We start from the raw sequence: 21,091 nt of genomic DNA, 5'->3' as shown, positions 1-21,091 counted from the left end.
TGATGGGGAAACGCTCAGCTCGCTACAATATTTTTAACAGCCTCTCAGTCCTCGCCTTTTTTTAATTTCCTAATATGTTCTTTGCTTTATTAGTTTTATTTACAACCAGCTCCCCATTAACACCTCACCTGATTACTGAGGAGCTGAGATAGCTAATCAAGAAAATCCAGCAAACCAGCCAAAATCGAGAGGTGGGATTTAATTTTTTTGCTTTCATTCAGCCTTCTTCCTTATTTATTTATTTTGTTTTCGGAAATATTTAGAAACAAACAGAAAATAAAAGGCAGGTATCAGTGCATATTGGCGAAAGGTCAGAGGTTAGAAATTCACGTCAGTTGTGTATCAGAGGCTATGCAGAGGGCGGGAAGAGAGAGGGAGAGAAGGGAGAAAAAAAAAAATCTTTCCACCAAGCAGCTTGTTTATTTTAATTAACATAGGGATCCTCTGCTAGGAGCAAGGAACAACCTCCATCTACTGGCTAGATCATTGCGTCTCTTCTCCATTCAAAACCCATCCCTCATCACTCATTAAGGAGGGTACAATTTTGGAAGAAGCTTCTAAGGTCTCAAGGTAAGCTCCTGCATGAGTCTTTGCTAGCAATGCAGCTATTTGGACCTCACGGATGTAATTTGCAGGGTGTTTCTTCGGCGTCGTGGTGTTGTTTGTTTGGTTGGGATTTTTTTTTTTTTTTAACAACACAGAACGGTACTTTCCCCAGGTGTATTCGCAGATAACATTTCATGCATCTATGTTTTAACAGAAAAATAGCTCAGCTTGAGAAGCCTGAGCCTTTCAGCTCAATTTTAAAAAATGCCCCTTCTTTTGTGCTTCTTTTATTTTTTTCTTTTTAATGGAATTACTTTTTTCACCTGTCTGTAATCCAGTCGGTAAGGGATTCCTTTTCAAAAGCAGTAAAATATGATCATTTCCAATGGCTTAATTACAAGCGGAGTGCAAATACGATTTCAGCTAATACCAGACAACTATGGAGCTGACATTGCTGAGGTCCTGGGTGGTGAACAGTTTCATGTTAGACAATAATCTGCCTCTCCTGCTTTCTTCTGGCTGTGTGATCACTTGTTTGTGGTCACAGCGCTTGGCTATGGAAGATATTTGGGATAACTATGTAAAACACCTAGTTGTTTCTTATTTAAATAGCATCTCCCTAAGCAGAAGAATACGTGTCTTAATTGACATGTTTTCAGATTTCCGGGAGCTACAAGCACATTGGAGGTCTGGGGAGTTTTAATCCGATGCCGGTTACGGTTAAAGGCACCCTGCGCTTGTGTCCCTCGCACGGCCAGCCCCGCGCAGCCCGGCAGGGAGGAGAGGGGCTGGAGCCCGAGTCTGGCTGCGATGCACGGGCTTTAACATGTCCCTAGCATAGCGATCCGAAAGTTGCTTTACGGAACACTCGAGAGGACTCAAGGGAGGAGAAAGATGGTGATGGTAAAATAAAATACGTTGTATCTGACTCCGAAGTGGAATTTTAAGTCATGTCTTTAAAAAGAGAAAATAATATTTAAAATTGAGATGAAATAAACCGCAACCTATTTGTATACTGAAAATGGTATTAGCTACATTTGGTGGCACCACCAAGAGATATAATTCTATTCAAATTTCCCTTCTTTGTGTCTAGATTGGTTGCAGTGCCCGCGGACTCTACAAAGAGATGAAACTGATCATTAATAGCACTGCACTCCACCACAAGCTCGTAGAGCAGAAAATAGCGTTAGGATTTAAAAATAGACCTGGCTTTAACCACCCGACTCGCAGGCAACAGGATCGTAATCCTGTTGCTGTTATTACTACGCGCGTTAAATTTCTGGAAATGATTAAACTGGAAGCGTCTTGAAAAGTTCAGGTGCTGACGGAGAGGGTGTGAAGCTTTGGTGCCCTGCGGGGCGGGAGGCGGCTGGCTCGGGCAGTGCCCTGCGCCTGCAGCCGGACACGCCACGGCCTCAAATGCGGCAGGCGAAATCCAAACCACTTCTCCTCAAAGAACACCTCCTCCTCCCCACCCCCACCCCCCGCCCGAACACCCTCCCCTTTCTCCTAATTATTGTTGGTCAATTATTAATTTGCATGTAGACCTTGTCCTAAATCCTCCGAACTAAACACAAGATCGTTCACGCTGAGATAGGCTTTAGCCCGTAGCCCGTGGCCAGGGAGAACGCGGGCTCGCTGGCAGAGCGGATCGCAGGGACCGCACGCTGAAATCTTCCCAGGGCACACGCTAATTGCCAAGGTGGAAGGAGCTCCAGGCAGCGCCCGCGGAGCTGCGGGCAGCCGGGCCAGCGGGATGTCCGCGGGAGCTCTCCAGCCCTGCGTGGGCAGGCAAACGCTGTACCTGTGGAAACCTCCCTCATCCTCCCCATCAGCCCCCCATTAGCTTGGGGAGTTCGGGTAGAGCCTTACAGAACGGAAAAAACCGAGAGCGCCTGTCACGTTACTAAAATATTCTGAATAGTGCACATCAGATATTCTTTCTCAAATGCTACGGCAAAAAGAGATAAAAGCGCCCTGCGATGAGAAACTGTCGTTCACAGGCAAAGTGCTAATGCCTATGGATTCATGAGGGACAGGCTCGTAGATTTGGATTTTAGGTTTCCTGTCGTGTTCTTTGTGAGCTTTTCTCTCCCCCACCCCCCAAGCAAACCAGCAAAACAGTACGGAATCCCTCGTGCTATAATGGCAACCTCTCGCTACCAGCCTGCCTTAGAGCAGCGGAGCTCCCGTTCACAGCGAGGAATGAGATCTCAGGAACATTGAAATAGATTTACCTTGATCTCCTACAGGCCTTTTGGAAATGGAGAAGTCACGTTTGATGCTAGCAACAAACTTTTTGTGTCCCTTTAGGTAAGAAGTGGTCTGCCAGCATTAAGATGTTAATCAGAAAACGCCTTGGAAACCCCTGGCCTCCTTTACTGGAGCAGCAGTAGCTAGTAGCGTATCCTTAACCGTACCTGATGGAGCAGAAAGAAAGGACCCTCTAATTAATTAAGTGTGTCTAACCGGAGGAGGCTCAGTCATTTCTGAGTTTTGTTATGAGTCTGCCCAATTACTCCTAACGGCGCCGTCGAGCTAAGGTAGAGACGGGAATTTAGCAAGCAATATTTTCCGTGTCTCTGCCTTGGATGCTTTGACGCCGCACCTGCAGAGCGTTTCAGTGAACCCGAGACAGCAAACGCGAGATAAATGGGGGAGAGGGCAGCGGTGCCCGCACCCGAGGCACCCGAGAAGGGGGCACAATCTGCTCGGGGGGCACAGGATCCCCACTTTAGCTTCCGATGGAACTGGGCCCAGCGGCAGCCGGGGGCTTGCCCCAGACCCCTCCCCGCTCCCGGCGGGCACGATGAGTTTGACGCTCCTCAGCCCGGCCGGGGCACGGTCACAGCGGGACGGCAGCGGCGCTTCCGAGAGGGCTCTGCGGGGCCGGCCCGGCGGGTGGGGGTCGGCGAGGCTCCTGCCTGGCACATGCCGGGGTGCCTTTAGCAACCCGAACGCCGCGGGAAATGCAGACCATTTCCAGGAGAGCACATGCAACATGAAAACAGGGTCAGGGTGAGTTACCCCGACAACATAACTGGAGGAGAATAAAGAAAAATTTCCTTCGGAGGGGAAAACACCCAGAACAAACCCTGAACCTGCTTGTAGAGTGCCAAGACTATATGCAACGATTAGAAACAAACTCGTCTCTAAGGGATATTTTTTGACCTCTGTCGACAGACACCGCTGCGGTTCTCCGAGCCAGGCGGGCGCACGCCGGCGGTACCTGCCGGGTGCAGGGCGAGCGGGGCGAACCCTCTCGCCCTGGGGTTCGTCCCCGCCCGCAGCGCCGCCGCCCCTCCCTTCCCTTCCCTTCCATTCGCTTCCCTTCCCTTCGCTTCCCTTCCCTCCTCCCGGGCCGCTCGACAAAGCCGCCGGCCCCGCAACAGGGCAGGCCCGGGCCCCGCAGCCCCGCGGGGGAGCCGGGCGCGCTCCCGTTCCCCGGCGGGGCTGCGGGCGAGAGGGAAGCACCTCCGCCCGTCTGCCCGAGCAGCCGGGGCGTCCCGGAGCGGCGACGGGAAGGAGGAGGTGGAGGAGGATTGGGGATCCCGAGCGAATAGCTCCCGCATCCCGGATTGAATCACCTTGTTTATTTTTCCTGATGTCTTATTGTGCTAATTGACTTGTTTTCTCCAAGGAAAGCCTATCTTTTCCTCCTCCTTCCCCACACACAGATATTTATTTTCTTCCAGTCCGGGAGTGCTCTGCAGAAGACTACGGCTTCTGGAGGGATCTGCCCTTTTTAAAGGAGATTCCCTCAGCCCTTTTTGAGACTCGTTGGTTTTATAGCCATTACTCTCTTATTAAAACACACACATATATACAACACATTGATTTCCATCCAAAAGGGCTAATTACATTACTTACAGTAAATAGCAGCCCTGCTGTCCAGGGTCTAGTGTGCCAACAGAGAAAAAAAATCCCGGCTTATTTCACTTGATTGACTTCATCTTTGTGTGAAATTGTGTTTTATGAGCTGTATTCTGGCACTCGGAGGAATGTAACAACATTCAATCTGCAAATAACATTAATTTTAGCTACTTAGGGGAAAGAGAGGGGAGGAAACTTGCTGCTTGAATCTTGGGTTACATGGAAGAGGTGACTCGAGGAGCCCCTGAGGATGGCTCTGGGATGCCTTGGAAAGGAAGTGGGGGCTGGGGTACTTTTTCACTAGTCGCGCTAGGGTTTGGTGTGGAGTGTTCCCCAGGGAGCAGGGAGCGCAGGACTGCCGCCAGGAAGATCCTTCTGTAGGGATCGAGGTGTCAGGAAACAGCCAGCAGCTGTTTCAGGGAAAGGCAAGGAAGAGTGGTGTGAAAAGTAAGTAGGAAAACGGGGAATGGAGGGGAGGGAGAGCAGACAGAGAGATTAGCCTGGAAGGAATGCATCGCCCGGTGCCCTGCACACAATGATCGCTCGCAATCCGCGGCCGGGGAGAGGGAGAGGGGAGAGAGTCCCGCCAGGGCGTCCCCGGCCGGTCGGGACTGGCCCGCGGAGTGCCCGCGGAGAGGCCGCATCCTGCTGCGAGGACGGGCGGGGGCACCGCGGGGTAGGGGGCGGGCAGCGCCCCGGGAAAGCGCTCGGACCGCCCGGGCCGCCCCTGCCTCCGCCGCTACCCCCGGCCCCAGCGCCTCGGAGCGCCCGGGGCCCGGCGCAGCGCTCCGGCCGCTCCGTCCCGCCTCGGCTGCCCGGCGCCGGCGCTGCTCTTCCTTCTCCCGCTCCCGCGGCGGAGCCGGGCACGGCGGGGCCGGCCCGAGCGGAGGTTCCCGCGGCGCGGCCCGGGGGCAGCGGGGCCCCCGGGGGGAGAGCGGGCCACCCTGCCCCTCGCCGGGCGCCGTCGCCGCCAACTCCCGGGACTCTGTGTTTGGGGGAGGTAATAAATCCCACCCCACCCACAGCCCCGACCGTAATGTTTGTCACTGCTTGCCCATCACTAGGGGTTGAGAGGAGTATGACAGGTCTTTGTTGTCTGAATAAAAATCAGTGGCAGCTCAAGGGAGAGAACTCCTCCTACTAAATTATCAAAAATGGGCTGGCTTTAGTCTCTTAACAAATTGGACAGAGCTCCGGAAAGCAGCAGTCCCAAATCCAACCTACAGGCACTGGGAACTTTAAAGCAACCAGGGACTGCTGAAAATAGCACTTCTTTTTGCTTTCTTTGTATTCAAAACTTATATCCTTTCCCGACTGATTCTACTGCCCCAAGTCCAAGTCTCTCCAGTCAGAAGCCCCCAGCTCTCCAGAACAGTAACAGATCCTTTAGCTAGCTTTTATTATTTTATTTTTTAAACTAATTATTATTACATTTTCTCCCCCCTTGTTTGTTTTCTGCACATCTTCAGGAAGCCCTCAGTGCTTGCGCAAAGAGAAGCTCCTATTTGCAACTTCCCTCCCTGCGCTGTGCGCCTCGGTGTAAACATTTTGGATGATCTAAAGACTCTGGGGTCTGTATATGGAAATAGTGGGGTGCAGAGCAGAAGAAAATACTTGTCCTTTCCGTCCCCCAGCCATGCTTTTCCACGGGATCTCCGGAGGCCACATCCAAGGAATCATGGAGGAGATGGAGAGGAGATCCAAGACCGAGTCCCGCCTGGCCAAAGGGGGACAGATGAACGGCCGAGATACGGTAAGAATGGAGCTGGCGCTCGTTGCAAGGGAATCCCTGCAAGCATGGACCCCCATCGGGCCAGACCCTGACTTTGGGGAAGGGAAAGACGCTGCTTCCCTCTGTCCCTTCCCTGTCACCCCTTGTTTGTGGAACCCCTTCCGACGCTCCCTGTAAACCCACCCGTAAGGCTGGGTGCTGTGCTGGCCAGGCTCGGTTTTATATTTGTCTAATCCATGTCGCCGCGTGTGCTCTCTGGATTAGCGGGGAAGCTGTTCTAAGCCGTAACAGGGACGGGGTTTCAGCCCTTGTGGCAGAGCAGTCTTTTGCCCCCGTTCGGCTGCCTGCGGCCGCTCTGCCCCTGCGAGCAGGGCTGCAGCTGGAGCTCCCGAGGTGTGCTTTATTTTTATTCTGCGCTTCTGGCACCTCCTAAATTAAACCTCAAACCGCGACTACTTACTTTTCGTAACTGTCTTTGGTCTGAAGTGTGTGATTGATACAGAGGCACCGCTCTCTCTGAGTGTTATGCCGGCCGACTACTTTGCTTAGAAAGTAACATCTCCTCTTTACTTACTCAAAAGGACCAAAGTTTTCAGATATATACTAAGGGATGGCGGAGAAATCGAGTGTCACGCTGGGCTTTGTGCAAAGCGAGATCTCCGTTTCTCCAACTTGTAGGGCTTCCGCCGATCGCGCACAAGGCTCTGCGCACAAAGTAACGGCCTGGAAAACTGTTTTTAGGTTTTGGGACATAGGGTCCTTTACCCCCTCTCTTAAATAAACTCATGCTTTGTTACATGAGGATTTGAAATGTAAATTTAACTCACCTTTCCATTGCTAAAAAGGAAAAGTGGCAGGGAACACAACTTCAGATTGAAAAATGAATGCGGAGTTGCCACTTTAAAACAATTTAGACTTTAGGACAAGATGTTTGGGATTTTTTCCCCCCTGTTACTTTATCAGCAAAAGCTGCCCCAAGTTTCACGGCCGAGCTTTTGTCTCCGCCGTCCCTCTGCCTCCCTTTGTCCCGAGCGGCACTCCTCGTGGGGAGCAGATCAATGGGAACTCGCAGAAGTTTACTGAGAAAAAGATACTGGTCTGAGCTGAAACCAGCCCATGCCACCTTTCTGCCCACATCCCTAGCCGGGCAGGGGAGCGTTCATATTCGCTGCTCTTTACACCATCCACCTGTCTCCTTTCTCTTACTCCTGTTTTAAAAGGCCTATATTTCTTTAGAGACGCGGCTGCGGATAGTTTAAATACGTGTGAAAATTTACCACACAATGAGTGCAAGCCTGAACCCTCTGCCATAAACTTTAGGAACAGCGAACCGGTATTTTTCTGCTTTAAAATGCTTTTCCTGTGAAGTGCTTTAAGATTACAACGCTAAAAAAAAAATGGGGAAGCCTCAGACTTTAAGTTCAGATCCTTAGAAAATAATGGGCTCTGCTTTTCCTACTGCGGCCTAATCCATTGCTTTCACGTATTGCAATGACGCGAGATCGTTAGGATGGGTTTACTGTGAATCACGGTAAACACTTTACTGGCGGGGATGGTCCCGGCTCCCCCTTAAACTTCCCGCCGGGAGCCAGGAGTTTGGTCCCAGAGAGCCGTGCCTTTGTACGAGCCCCGGGCCCTGCGCAGGACCCGTCCGCAGCCCGGCCTGCCTGCCTGCCTTTCTCTCCCTGTCTCATCCCTTGTGGTGTGGTTGTTTTGCAGAACATGCCCCCCATGAGCCCCGAGAAGCCTGCTTTGTGTGCTGGTTGTGGAGGGAAGATCTCAGACAGATATTACCTGCTGGCTGTTGACAAACAATGGCACCTCAGGTGTCTTAAGTGCTGTGAATGTAAACTGGCTTTGGAGTCAGAACTCACCTGCTTTGCCAAGGACGGCAGTATTTACTGCAAGGAGGATTACTACAGGTACAGCAATCAGTCCTCATGGGTTCAAAACACATCCCCTCAAAAGGCACTGTGAACCGAAACGCTCTTTTCTCCACACGGGCTTTCAAAGGTAGCTTTTCGCAGTCAGCGATTCCTTAATCCTCAGTCCCCTCAGAAAAGTCTCGCACGCTTCCGCGCTGAGCGGGCCGTCAGGGGAGCGCTGAGTGAGCATGTGTGGCGGTGCACAAACAGGCGAAGGCTCTGCCGCTGCTCGGCGGTTTCCCTCCGCAAAGACCCGACCCAAATTCCCCTCTGGCCGCAGCGGGCCGGTTCTCCCGAGGGCCGGAGCCCGCGCCCCGCCCAGCCCCGCGGCCGGGCCGGGAGCGGGCCCCGCTGTGTCGCAGCTGTCCCGCTGGCCAGAGCCCCGCGGCTCTTCTCGTCCTGACAGGAGCGCCGGCAGAGCGGGGCCGGTTCCCCCGCTCACGGGCAGCGGCGGGGCCTTCGGCACAGCCCTGGCGGGATCGGTCGGCTCGGCGGGGAGAGCCTCAGGGCCCGCTCCCTGCGGCTGTCCCGGCACCAGGCGGGCCGGGGCCGCAGCCGGTGTCACGGGCCGTCCTGGGGCCGGGGGGCGCGACCCTGTCGGGGACAGGCTCCCTCACGTGGCCGGGAGGGAAGGCGGGAGGCACCGGGGCACGCTCTGCCCTTGCCGTTCTAGTTGATGCCCACTTTTCTGTTTCCTTCAGAAGGTTCTCCGTGCAGAGATGTGCCCGCTGCCACCTTGGGATCTCAGCCTCTGAAATGGTCATGAGAGCCAGGGAATCGGTTTATCACCTGAGCTGCTTCACCTGCACCACCTGCAACAAGACTCTGACCACGGGCGATCACTTTGGCATGAAGGACAACCTGGTTTACTGCAGGGCCCACTTCGAGTCCCTTTTGCAAGGAGAATATCCCCCTCAGCTGAGCTACACCGAGCTGGCTGCCAAGAGCGGAGGGCTGGCCCTGCCTTACTTCAACGGCGCTGGCACGGTCCAGAAGGGGAGGCCCAGGAAACGAAAGAGCCCTGCCTTGGGAGTGGACATCGTCAGCTACAACTCAGGTGGGAAACACACGCCGAGTCTGCCTCCCGCTCCCCCGAACAGAGCGTTCTCGGGCTTCCCCTCAGCCAGGCAGTGCGTGAATAACTCAGCCAGGCCAAATCTTGCTTAACCATTGGAAAATCAAACAAACAGCCCTCTGAGGGTTGGAACATTTGCAGGAAAGCTAACAGCAGCCCTCCTCAAAGGCTGTCTTTGCTTATTAATGTCAAAGACCCAAACTTAGCCACTTCCCAGGGTAAAGACCAAAAAAAAAAAAAAAAAACAAAAACAAAACCAACAACAACAACAAAAAACCACCCCAAAAACCCCCAACCCAACCCCAAATCCACATAGCTTCATCTGTTGGAATCTCAGAGATACAGTTATCATTATTAATATTTGATTAGCTAAAACAATTTCACCACTTAAACCTCAAATTAGGAGTAACTAAATGAATCAGTAAAAAATAGAATAAAAATTATATATATATATGGCTCCTACAATGCCAATGTAGTATGCATATAACTCGATTTATATATTGAATTTATAGTGATTAATTCTTCAGGCTGAATAATTCTGTTTTACTGACACATAAATGATCAAACTGTACAAGAGGTCAACGAATAAATGTTGTTTCCTGTAACTAAACCCTAACAAATGTAATCAAGGAGAATGATTTCTGTTCTCTCAGCAGTAGGAAAGGAACAAGTGTTGCCCTGTATTAAATATCCTCTGTAACTCCAGTCACTTGAATACCCAAACCGTGTATAAACAGTGCTAGTGGCCAGAGGTAAAGGAGTTTCAGGTATGACCAAGCAGTTGAGGCAGAGTTTCATTAGATGGAGGACGAAAGCAGGAAGGGTAAATACGAATTGGCAAACTCCTGACTCCAAAATCGTTTCAGGGAAACTTAAGCTTCTCACGGACGGTAACAGAGGAAAGAAAGCCGTGGGAAGCAGGAGTGATGCAAGGTGTGCTTCCCCGTGAGGTGTGGAGCCGTCCCGGCTGGGGCAGGGAGCCGGGGGCTCCGGGCCAGGGCTGCGGACCGCGGGCCCCACCGGGGAGCCGGGAGAGGGGTCAGGGCCTCCCCTTCCGACAATCGCGGGTCGGTAACAGCGCGCAGCTCTCGGCCCGGAGCTCCCTCTCCTGCACCAAGTTCAACCCGCTGCCACTCGGATCCATAAGGAATCCTCCACCGCCCCCCTGCCCTCCCCACCCCTCCCCCGGCACCTCCTCTGGGGCCGCTCGTGAAACGGGCTTTAGCTGGGAACCAGGGAGCTGTGCAAGGCGATTTCATCTCCTCTGATGCGTAGACCTTGGAGCCAGGGTAATCACTGCGCTAATTGTTCCTTGTTAATTGAAGATGACATTGGAATCCCTGGCTACGGAGCGGCTTCCAATCAATCCTGAAAGCTGCTAAAGAAAAGGGAACCTGTAGCCCAGCCAGGATTCATTCAGCCCCAGCTTCCAATGGTGGATTTCCTGTGTGCCCGCTCTCCGCTCTGGTCTCTATCCCTGGTCCACACAGCATCACCCGATTCCCCAGATTCCTAAAGGGAAATATTCCTAGGGACAATTCAGCGTTAAAATTACAATCAGAAGTTATGGTAAGATGAAGAGTTGTGGATATGATAAACATCCCCTTAAACTTCAGATCAGGACTCAAGAGAGACATTATTTGCGAACGCAGACATAATCTTTGTGTGCTGGTCTTAAAACTCCCCTTCTTTACAACAACGGGCCATATAAGATGTACCACTGACTCCAAATCAGATTAAAAAGCACCGCCCATTATGAAAACACAGCTCATTGCATTGAGAACTCATAGAATCCTCCGGGCAGCGGAGAGAATAAAGAACAAACCAAAACAAATCAACAAACGCTCTGATGCTTTGGACTCAGGCTATATGGCTGAGAAAGCTCTTCTGTTAGGGCCGTGATTTTATTCTTATGGTCTCAATAGATAATGCACATGGTCTCAAAAAAGTTTGTAGCCAAACCGTGCATCCGGTGCAAACGGCTCCAGCTCACTGCGCTCTAAATCCAGGGGGAGGAAAGCGAATCTGGAACAGCTACGAAATTAGTAGAAGTAGATGAAACCGCTTCTTGAGAGAAAAAAGTCTCTAACTAATTGGCAGCCGCTTCCCTACACACATTTTTCGTTCTCTGCCCTGTGACTCAGTAACTGCTCTTGCACGTAATCATTTACAAAGGGCAAGCACTCCGCAGAAATTAAATGTGGGATGCGTGGCTGCCCCTTGCGAGGAGCAGCGGGCCCCGCAGCCGGGCCGCGGCGGCGGTGTGCCGCCCCGCGGGGATGGGGACAGCCCGGGCACGGCCCTGCCCGCGCACCGCCCTGCGCCAGGGCGCGCCGAGCCGGGCAGCGCCGCGCTCCGCAGCCTCGCCCGCAGCTCCGGGGCCGGGGCACCGCGGCTGTGGCCTCCCCCGTGAGCCGAGTACCTGCCCAAACAGCCCCAGCCGCCGTGTCCAAACCATGTGCCAAGCCACTATGGAAAACGACCCCGAGCTTTAAAAACGAAACTCCGATGGAGCCAACAGTTTCACCCAGCTGAGCATGAGCATGTGTGTATTCACAGCCATGCAGCAGGCCCTGGCTTAGATTTGTGTGCACATTATGTTACAGGGGAGCTGAGCCCTGGTCCAGAATGGAAAATCAGACTGTGCTGCAGAAACTACAACAGTTTTTCTATTCTGTATTTTGTTTGCTAGTTTAATTTCTTTTTCACAGACCCTCGGTTGTAAAGTGGAAACACAACAATAAATAACTCAAAATGTTATGAGGTAGGAATCACTCATACTTGCAAGCTGTCTGGAATTAATGTGAAAAATGGAAGAAACTATTCAAAAGTACTTAAAACATTCAAGGCTTTCTCTATATTACATCTCATATCATATAATTAATATGTATTTTAAGGGAAACTGTTGACTTACAGCTTAGAGGATATAGAAATGAGATGGTGAAGAAGATTTCCTTAGGAAAATATTTTACACATCTGTTCTTCAAAGAGCTATTTACTTTATTTCATTATGTGTGTGTGTGAAAAACTATGAAGAGTTCACTTGAAGAATTCTTGACAGTAAGAAGCAAACTGTTCTAGCTCTTTTGAAAGCAAAAATTAAGCAATCCACCAATCCTGCTGCAAAGAGACAAGCAGTGTCTTGCCGGACTTTGTGCTTTCCCTTAGTTCTCCAGGAGATAGTGTAAGACTCTGCTCTATGATGTGACCAAACCACACAACACTGTATAAAACAGAGTGAGCTGTAACCATTACATAAGCCAGGATTGTCTGAGCCCTTTTCTCATTTTCTCTTGAAAATAAAAACCAAAATAAAGTAGACCACTGACAAAAAGAAAAAGAAAAGGAAGAAAAAAAAGAGTAGAGCACAGAAAGAAAGGCAGTAAGCAGGACAGAGGAGCCTGAGGAACTTTGTGAGCAACCCAAGAAAAACAACACAAACAAGCAGTTTGCAACTCTGAAGTAAAACCTGAGGACTGAATTCTGGTACTCTGATTTATGTCAGCTCATAAGTTACAGCCCACGCAGTTTGACTGAAGGCAGTATGATTGCTTGTGAAAACAAGTAGTAAATACAATCCAAATCTGGTCTGAAATTGTTTTTAAGGCAACTTTCAACTCTTGGTCTTTTCAGAAGTGTCAGCTTACTTTGTTTGAAAGTACAGATATGCTTCTTACCAAGACTAGGAGCAAAGCTAGCTATAATTAAATATTCACCTGATTTTCTGTCAAAGTGTTGTCTTACCAGCATCTGTTCATGTTGACTTGTCTTGTAATTCAAAAGAGAAAACACCTTCAAGAAGCTTTTTATTTTCTTGTGGTTTCAAGTTGCTTTGCCTCTGTTTTCAGCACTGCCGGCATCAGTCTCTGTATTGTGTGCCTTCCCTCTTTCTCTTCTCTTTCTCTCTCTCTCTCTCAATTAGGAATGGGGATCAGCTAGGCCATGTAAATAATCCAGTAGCTACTGGAAAGCAGTTCAAAACTCAAAATGAGCAACTAATGAAACTGTCTAATTTACAGACATTCTGAAACATTTTTAATTAGCTCTTCTTTAATTAATATTCCCTGCTTTGATGACACCATTAATTTTCTCCTGTGTGACTGAATTATCTTTATAAAATGAGATCCTAGAAATTGCTAACTCTTTTGTTTAATCTGAAAAGTACAGATGCATTTCTTACTTTTCTTTTTGCTAATACTGTAATTTCTTTCTCCAATATGAAGTAATGATGCTACCATCCCAAAACAGCTGCAACCCTCGTGTACAATTCACACCCACAAGCATGTAATCTGAAACAAACTTATCTTTTATAGACACTTTGAAAATACTGAATCAGGGAGAGAAGAGAAACTCTTCAAGTTTTGAGCCCCTAGCTGCTTGCTGGTAGAAATGTCCTAAACTAGTACTGACTAAGACCTACTGCTCATTGGGACTGGGGGTCTGGATCAAATATTGGTGCAACTGCTTCCTGGATATGTTTTACAGATGAAGGGCTTCAAGCAGTTCATATGAACTCCCAGGCAGAGTCCAAAGCATTCATTTTATCAGCAAAAAAATCAGCTTTCTTGATGAACTGTCATAACAAACTTCTCTGCTCTACATCTCTTTTTATAGGTGCTTGTGATTTGGGGGAAAAGCTCAGGAATATTCAAAATGCTGGTTTGACCTTTACTCTTCTCTCAAGCTAACCATGTTTTAATGAATAAGATTTCAAAATCTGAATGAGATTTCAAATGACTCTTTGAGCGCTCAAAGCAAAACCATCACCTCAGCAAAAAGACTTGTTTGAAAGAAATGCCAAAGGAGGGCAACTTTCAAAGTCTGCCCTTAGTAGGTACAGGCCTGGGGGACATAGGATAAGGATAGGAAATGATAATATTCTGGATCTCTTTTGGTCTCATCAGTTATCACATCTGTACTTATCCTTGTACCATCTTAGTCCTTCCTTCTTTCCTTCCTCCCTCCCTCATTTCCTCCCTTTCTTCCTCCCTTCCTTCCTCCCTTCCTCCCCTCCTCCTTCCCTCCTTCCTTCCTTCCTGTTACTCAAGATTTTTGCCTTGATTCATTTATCCTATGAAAGGCCACTAACTGCTTGTTCCACTTTGTTTACTCAACAGGTTGTAATGAGAATGAGGCAGATCACCTGGACAGAGACCAGCAGCCTTATCCCCCATCCCAGAAAACAAAGCGTATGCGTACCTCCTTCAAACACCACCAGCTTCGTACCATGAAGTCCTACTTTGCTATCAACCACAACCCAGATGCCAAGGACCTCAAGCAGCTTGCCCAGAAAACAGGCCTGACCAAGAGAGTTCTGCAGGTAAGAAGCCACATCACAGGTTTGACAGAATTTTCCCCTGCTAGCCAATAGCCTTCCCCTTATGTGTAACTATAGCAATATACATAGAAATACTTTTGCTGGGTGTGTCCCTAGTGGGTGTGCAGAGGGGTATGGTATTACATAGCAGAAGTGCCAAATGTGTGTGCCTTACTGCCCTGAGGCAGCCAAACATCAAACTGTGGTTTATGATTTAGCTGCATCCTCACCATGTCTTCAGAGTCTACCCACGCAGTAGATCTCTGGGGGTGGGTGGTCTCTCTGTGGTGACTGCATTAAGGATAGAGGTGGCAAATCTACTGATTTTATGGGTGAAGCCTTTGAGCTCCCCTGGTGGAGTTAATGTGGCCCCGCAGTCAGCAGATCCCCGATGTGTTTGAAGCAAGCTTTGACCAATATGATCCTCCAGAACCAGCTGGCTCCCCGTCTCAATGCTTGTTAGACAACTGTTTTCCTTAAGGGCCTTCATAGTCAAAAGGCACCTCCCTGTGAAGGACAGCCTAGCAAATTATGTTAAAAATCCCTATATGGTCTGTGATAGCTCGGTGAAGTTAAAATGAGGTGTGTATTACACGCAGAGTGCCAAAGAAGGGCAGCAAGTGAGGTAGAAGGAGAATCTATTAGCAGCAATTCCAGTCCGTGTTACATGTCACCTCAAACACTGCCAGTGAACCTTACAGAACAGAAAGACTAGATGACCCATATCAACAATCTGTAAGACAGGGATGGTGTAATTACCCCTCCTTCCTCTTCAGCCTTTTCAAATAATCAAGGCAAGCTTTCGGCCTTGGCAAAAATCTGCTCACTCACTCTTTGCCTCAATCTTTATGTGTCTTGACCCCGAAGTTACCCAACCCAAGAAACACTACATGGCCATCAAGAGAGTTGCTTTCTTTGGGTAAGTGATCGGGCAGATTTTTCTCGAGGCTTCTCTCTGAGGGCTGTAAGCACCTGTAGCATTGGGCCTGTACACAGAGAGTCAGAACCACCAGTAGCAAGAAAAGCTATAGAATGACTTAGGTGATGTGCCACACAAAATCAAAACATCAAAAATGAATTTAAAAAGCAAGAACAAAGACAAAAATAAGCAAAGCAAAACAAGCATCGGTAAAGAAATCCATTGGGATTGGTTTGCAGGTTTGGTTTCAAAACGCAAGAGCCAAATTCAGAAGGAACCTTTTGCGGCAGGAGAATGGGGGTGTCGATAAAGCTGACGGCACCTCGCTCCCGGCACCGCCCTCAGCAGACAGCGGCGCACTCACTCCACCCGGCACTGCGACCACTTTAACAGACCTGACCAATCCCACTATCACTGTAGTGACATCAGTGACCTCTAACTTGGACAGCCACGAATCCGGGAGCCCCTCACAAACTACCTTAACGAACCTTTTCTAACAGTTCCTTTTTTTTTTAAATTCTTACTCTTCATTATTATTATTATTATAATTATTATAATTATTATTATTATTTTCAAGCCTTTTTAAAAACAAACAAACCCACAAAATATTTGGGAAAATAAACAGCTTGATGTGTAGCATCTGCAGCCACCTGGCAAATGAGTTTGAAGTAATATGTTGCTATAATATAAGAACATTTATTGTTGGTAAATTGTACTCAAATTCTTTAAATTTATCGAATGACTGAAGAGAAGGTGATAAATCATTCTAATAAGTGCCTCTTAAAATTGTATGTTACTTATTTCCAGAACCTTGAAAAAAATTGGTTGTTCCTCCCCTGTTAAAAAAGAAGATTCTATTCTTCCCTGATAACCACATAAAAACCATTTTAATTATAGCCAAAAGAATGTTGCTTCAGGATTGTATGCTCACTTACAGCATTTAAGAACCCCAAATTTAATTTTATTTTCATAATGCATCCAAAAGTTTTGTACTATTTATTTTTAAAATGTTGAAAAAGAAATACAAAATGAATTAAACTAATAACGGAAACAGTCAGACTGGAAGTGCCAGTGCTCTTTCCTAATGCAGTAGTGGCAAGCCTGCTTCTCCCTGAGCACTGGGGAGTCTCACTGGGATAGCTAAACGCTCCTCTGCCAGTTCTGCACCCAGCTGGGACATCCTTGTCCACCACTGAAAGCCATGCCTGGATGGAGGACTTGGAGGGAGACCCAGTGATGAGAGCACGTGTGGGTGAGGATGGCAGGACCAGGCCATTGTTCTCCAAATCTGTGCCCCACATTAAGGAGGCAAGATTGGGAAAAAACCCTCCAGAGTGAGCTCACTCCTATAAGGATGCCATTAAAGTAACAATAGCGGAGTAATAATGTAAGTGGAGAGTCTGACTGATCTGAAATGTTGCCTAGGGAGGGGTTTTAATTTTTGTCTGTCAAGCAGCTCTGAATTTTTGGAATTAAAGAAGATAAAAATTGCAGTTGGCTACAAGGCTTCAATGCCATACCTCCAAAGCAAACAGGAGGTTGCCCAGTTACTTTAGGGAGCACAAGAATAATTTTCAAGGTGTATGCATGTGTACTATTCAAATGAACTTTTGATAAATCCTACTTTTTTTTTTTTTCAGGGAAAATGGAAATAAGCAAAATATAATTTATTAAGATGTTTAAGGAAAAAATTTTTCAGTACAATTTATTCATCACTATTTTGAATTTTCTTTAGATGTTTCCTGAGATTGTATCAGATACTTTGTTTAACACAGGAACTTAAAATCTTCAGTTCATTAATATCTCTAACATATATTTTAACTTTTTAAACTTTGTATAAAAGAAAAAAATGTTAGCAAAAATCATACAAAACCAGGAATTGGCAGTGAATAACTTCAAAGCCGATAAACTCAGAAGCCTTGTGGATGCTGATCTGAATACATTTCTTAGTTTACAATAGTGATCTTTCTTTTTTTAGTTTTATTTAAGCTAAAAGTCTGAATGGTCTGGGCAGTGGTGAATGTTCATTTGTATCCTTTTATTGTAGTTGAACACCAATTAGATTGTGGAGAGTCTCAGAAACAAAAACGAACAAAAACCAGTCAAGATCTATGTCTTGCTTTTAGTGGATTGTTAAGAATAACTTTGCACATATACCCCACTTTTTAGACACCATCAAATCTCTTTTTGGTGGTCAAAGTGGCTATTTAATATATTTTAAAGGTGTCCTTTTTGGCTGTATAAATGTGTGGTTACATATTGACAGTTCACTGCCCACATTAAAGTGCATTATTGTAATTTTTGCTCAGGGTTTTTAGAAAATTAGCACAGAAAAGTAGCTTATTTTTAAAAAAGATGACGGAAGAGATGTTAACACTGTAATAGAAGAAAGGTGTGTTTGCCATTATATATTTAGCAAGTATGGTTATCATCTTCTACGGATATTGAATCTTGACTTTTCCTATTTCTATTACCTTATGGGCATTTACCACTAACCAGACCAAAAGACCTTGGTAAGGCTGAGATCTTTATTAATACACTTTTACAGGTAAAAATATTGATACTTATAAATTTTGTTCTTTGACAGAACAATATATGGTACTAGAGATCTACTTTATTAAGTAGACTAATTAAAACTCAGTTCTACTATGTGCCTTATGATATACCTTGGGAGTAAGTTTGTGAAAAATCAGGATATATGTGTTGTTTGTTAAATTAACTGTTTTAAGCCCTTTTGACACCTCACTAGTTTTGTACTGTTTTACCTCTTATTTCTGAAACTCTTTTTATGGTGTATCCTGTTAGAGGGGACAAACATGTCATAGAAAGCAGTTGTGCACTCTTTCAGATATAGTTGATAAATCCAATAATCTTATATATTGAGCTTCGTGTTTATAGTACAGTAAGTGGTCTAGCAAAATTGTCCATGTTTCTTTGTTTATTGATAAATGCATTGTATAGAAACTATTTCCCCTAAATATTTATGGACCAAACAATTGTGATATATCCTATTAAATTTGTGTGAATAAACCATTTTGAATCTAAGGAGTTTTATTTGCCATCAGTTTTTTTTCGTTTTCGTTTGGGGCTTTTTGTTTTGTTTCTTTTTTAAAATTTAAGGTCTACATGTACCCGTGTGTCTCTTTGCTTTTACGGTACCTATGAACAATTGGTATTAAACACAGAAACACGGCCTTTTAAATATTTTAAAGTACAGTTCCTTCTTAGGTTTTCAATTTCTTCATATTCAATGTATATGCTACTGCTGGTGAAATTTAGATTTTAGCCTTTTAACCTCCTTTTTTGAACATGCAAAGTAATGCCCCACTGATTTGATACTGAAACCCTGTCTTAGCCCTCTAAAAGAGCCAGAAAACTAGAAGCTAAAGTAATTGCATGACAAATATAACCTAAATAGTATGATGAATCAAGATTTAATGCTAGGTATATTGAGCACAAAATAGAATTGCAGACCCCAAAAAGCCAGGTTGCTCTGTAGTTTAATAAATTGTCACTATGATTTCTTTCAGGGAGAACAAATCATGGGGCATTACAGCCAAACATCCCGACGTTTGAAAATTCCCTAAAGTATTAAAAGAAGGGGAAAAGTTTGATCGGAAATCCACTGCAGTGAAGACAAAGACAATATTAGGTTATGATAATCATACATTTAAAAATCTAATGAGCCAAAAAATTAAAACAAAAGACTCGATGTAATTTCCTGAATGTTAACAAAACATACGTTATTTTATGGTGTCTAATTAACAGAACTGAAGGTTTCAACAAATTGTGTGGTATCAAAAACAAATTTAGAGAACCTATGTATAAAACCAGAGCAACCTGGCAGCAATCTATCCAGCCCATATTCGAAGAAACCTTTTCTTTTTTTAAAAAAATCACATTTGTCAAGCACAAGTACTTGTAAAATAAAATCTGAGTGCATTCATTCCACTTGCTTGCTAATGTGTACTAGTCATATCTGTTAAATGGATTTTTGTAAATTCAAGGAGAACTTTCCACTCATCTGAGATCATAGGAATCAAAACTCAGTAACTTTAGTACTATTGTTTCCAAATTAATTTTTTTAAAATGAGACAACTCTGCATGCACTTTTCCATCTGTCACATATAGTGTACATTTCTGTATGATGAATTTCTCTTTGATGTTTCTTGTATAATACCTTTCATTAATAAACATTTTATTTGATGCAAACATAGTTAACTTTATGTAAACACATAGCAAATTGTTCCAACTAATTTAAACTTTTCTTTTGAAAGAAAGCAGTACAGTGCAGTTCCAATATGCTATATATATCTACATATATATATCTAAAATCAAAAACAATGAAGTAGCAATACTATTGCACAGTGTAAAATTTTTTCCTTTGGTGTTAATTTTTTAACTTCTTGTATAAAACTGACTTGTTTTACAAAGAAATTCCCATCAGCATCAACAATAAAACAATCCCCAAATTCTTCATCAATATAAGAAAACATGAGCAGTACAGTGTGTACTTTACACAGTGACTTTAGAGTACAAGGATATAATCTGTGAGTCCCTGAGCTGTTTACATGGTCACTATGCAATGAGCACATTTGCTACATAAAGTTGGTCCTAAGATTCCCTATCCAAATCACAGATGATTTTTACAAGCCAACAAGCAAGTGTAACAGAAACCAATTCTTAGTAATGAGGTTTTGTAACTGTTAAGCAACTATTTGCAGAAAGATTTTTTAAAATATATTCCTATTTAGCTGTATAGCCAAAGCATATGTTAAACAAATTAACATATAAAAGACTTGCCAGAAAATCTTTCATTAAGATGACATTTTTATTATATACTAATGAACCCTATGTAAACAATGTAACTTTTATGAATGATGGACATTAAATATTTCACTTACGTGTATCTTCAGCATTTTGCATGTTTTCTTAAACCTCTCCAGTTTCAGAATTCTAAAAAGAAAACCATACAACTACTTACAACTTAACACAAAGTTATATACAGGTTACTGCAGCAATCTCTGGAAACTACTAACTATAAGAGTGTTCTAATGGCAATAAAAAGGTATCATTTATTGGTGGTAATTATGGGAAGGATTGTTTAAACAACAGTTTTATAGTATATTGTAAAGTTCTATTGAAAAAGGTTAGCATGGTGGACTTAATTCAAATCAGCTTGATCAGAAATTTAAGTATATTGTGAAATTCTTAAGCTGAGCCTTATGTGTATTTATTACTGCAGAAAGTAAGTAAATGTAGGAAAGCAATTATTTGTGTCACAGCCACAATGTGGTTTCCTTACGTTGTCCTTAGGAAAATACTACAACCATTAATTATTCCAATCAGTAACGAACATGGTGGTGCTTAGGACCAAGGAAAAAAGCCTATGAATTTTAATTTTTCATTGTAAATCACTGCATTCGTGAATAAGCTGGATTTCTTCTCCCCCTTATTTAATATTTAACAGAGATATTTCTAGTCTTGTTCATGTGCTGCATTTTTCATTTCATTTAAATAAGAAAAATAAATTAATTAAATAATCCTGGCGAAATACTGGCAAAATCTAAAATAAAACCAGAACAATGTTATTCCTCTGTGTCTGATTAGAGACATTAAAGTTTGATTTTTTTTTAACAACACTTAACTTTGTTTGGAGACAGTCCTGCACACAGTGCTCTGACTGACCTAACAAATGGCACTA

The 21,091-nt window shown here is 45.3% G+C and overlaps 1 protein-coding gene across 5 annotated transcripts; it reads left to right on the top strand.

Moving 5' to 3' along the window:
• The first annotated feature begins 309 nt into the window (after window positions 1-309).
• On the top strand, window positions 310-19,599 carry LHX9 (LIM homeobox 9). 5 transcript variants are annotated; one of them, XM_021547448.3, is made up of 6 exons: window positions 310-570; window positions 6,054-6,172; window positions 7,871-8,073; window positions 8,778-9,133; window positions 14,269-14,471; window positions 15,627-15,911. In XM_021547448.3, exons 2-6 carry the CDS (start codon window positions 6,056-6,058, stop codon window positions 15,882-15,884), a joined length of 1,137 nt encoding a protein of 378 aa, XP_021403123.1. In that variant the 5' UTR covers window positions 310-570; window positions 6,054-6,055; the 3' UTR covers window positions 15,885-15,911. The 5 variants fall into 5 exon arrangements, with proteins under 5 accessions (XP_021403123.1, XP_021403114.1, XP_021403132.1 ...); XM_021547439.3 differs by having other exon boundaries at window positions 5,889-6,172; XM_021547457.3 differs by lacking the exon at window positions 310-570 and adding an exon at window positions 5,550-5,958.
• The last annotated feature ends 1,492 nt before the right edge of the window (window positions 19,600-21,091 follow it).

Source organism: Lonchura striata, chromosome 9 (genome assembly GCF_046129695.1).
Source record: "Lonchura striata isolate bLonStr1 chromosome 9, bLonStr1.mat, whole genome shotgun sequence".
Classification (NCBI taxonomy): Eukaryota; Metazoa; Chordata; class Aves; order Passeriformes; family Estrildidae; genus Lonchura; species Lonchura striata.
This window is presented reverse-complemented; position numbering and strand designations above follow the sequence as displayed.

Coding starts and splice junctions, on each gene's coding strand:
- LHX9 (XM_021547439.3), top strand. CDS start 5,999: ATGGAAATAGTGGGGTGCAGAGCAGAAGAAAATACTTGTCCTTTCCGT. Junction 8,074..8,777: donor TGCAAGGAGGATTACTACAG/GTACAGCAATCA, acceptor TGTTTCCTTCAG/AAGGTTCTCCGTGCAGAGAT. Junction 9,134..14,268: donor CATCGTCAGCTACAACTCAG/GTGGGAAACACA, acceptor TTTACTCAACAG/GTTGTAATGAGAATGAGGCA.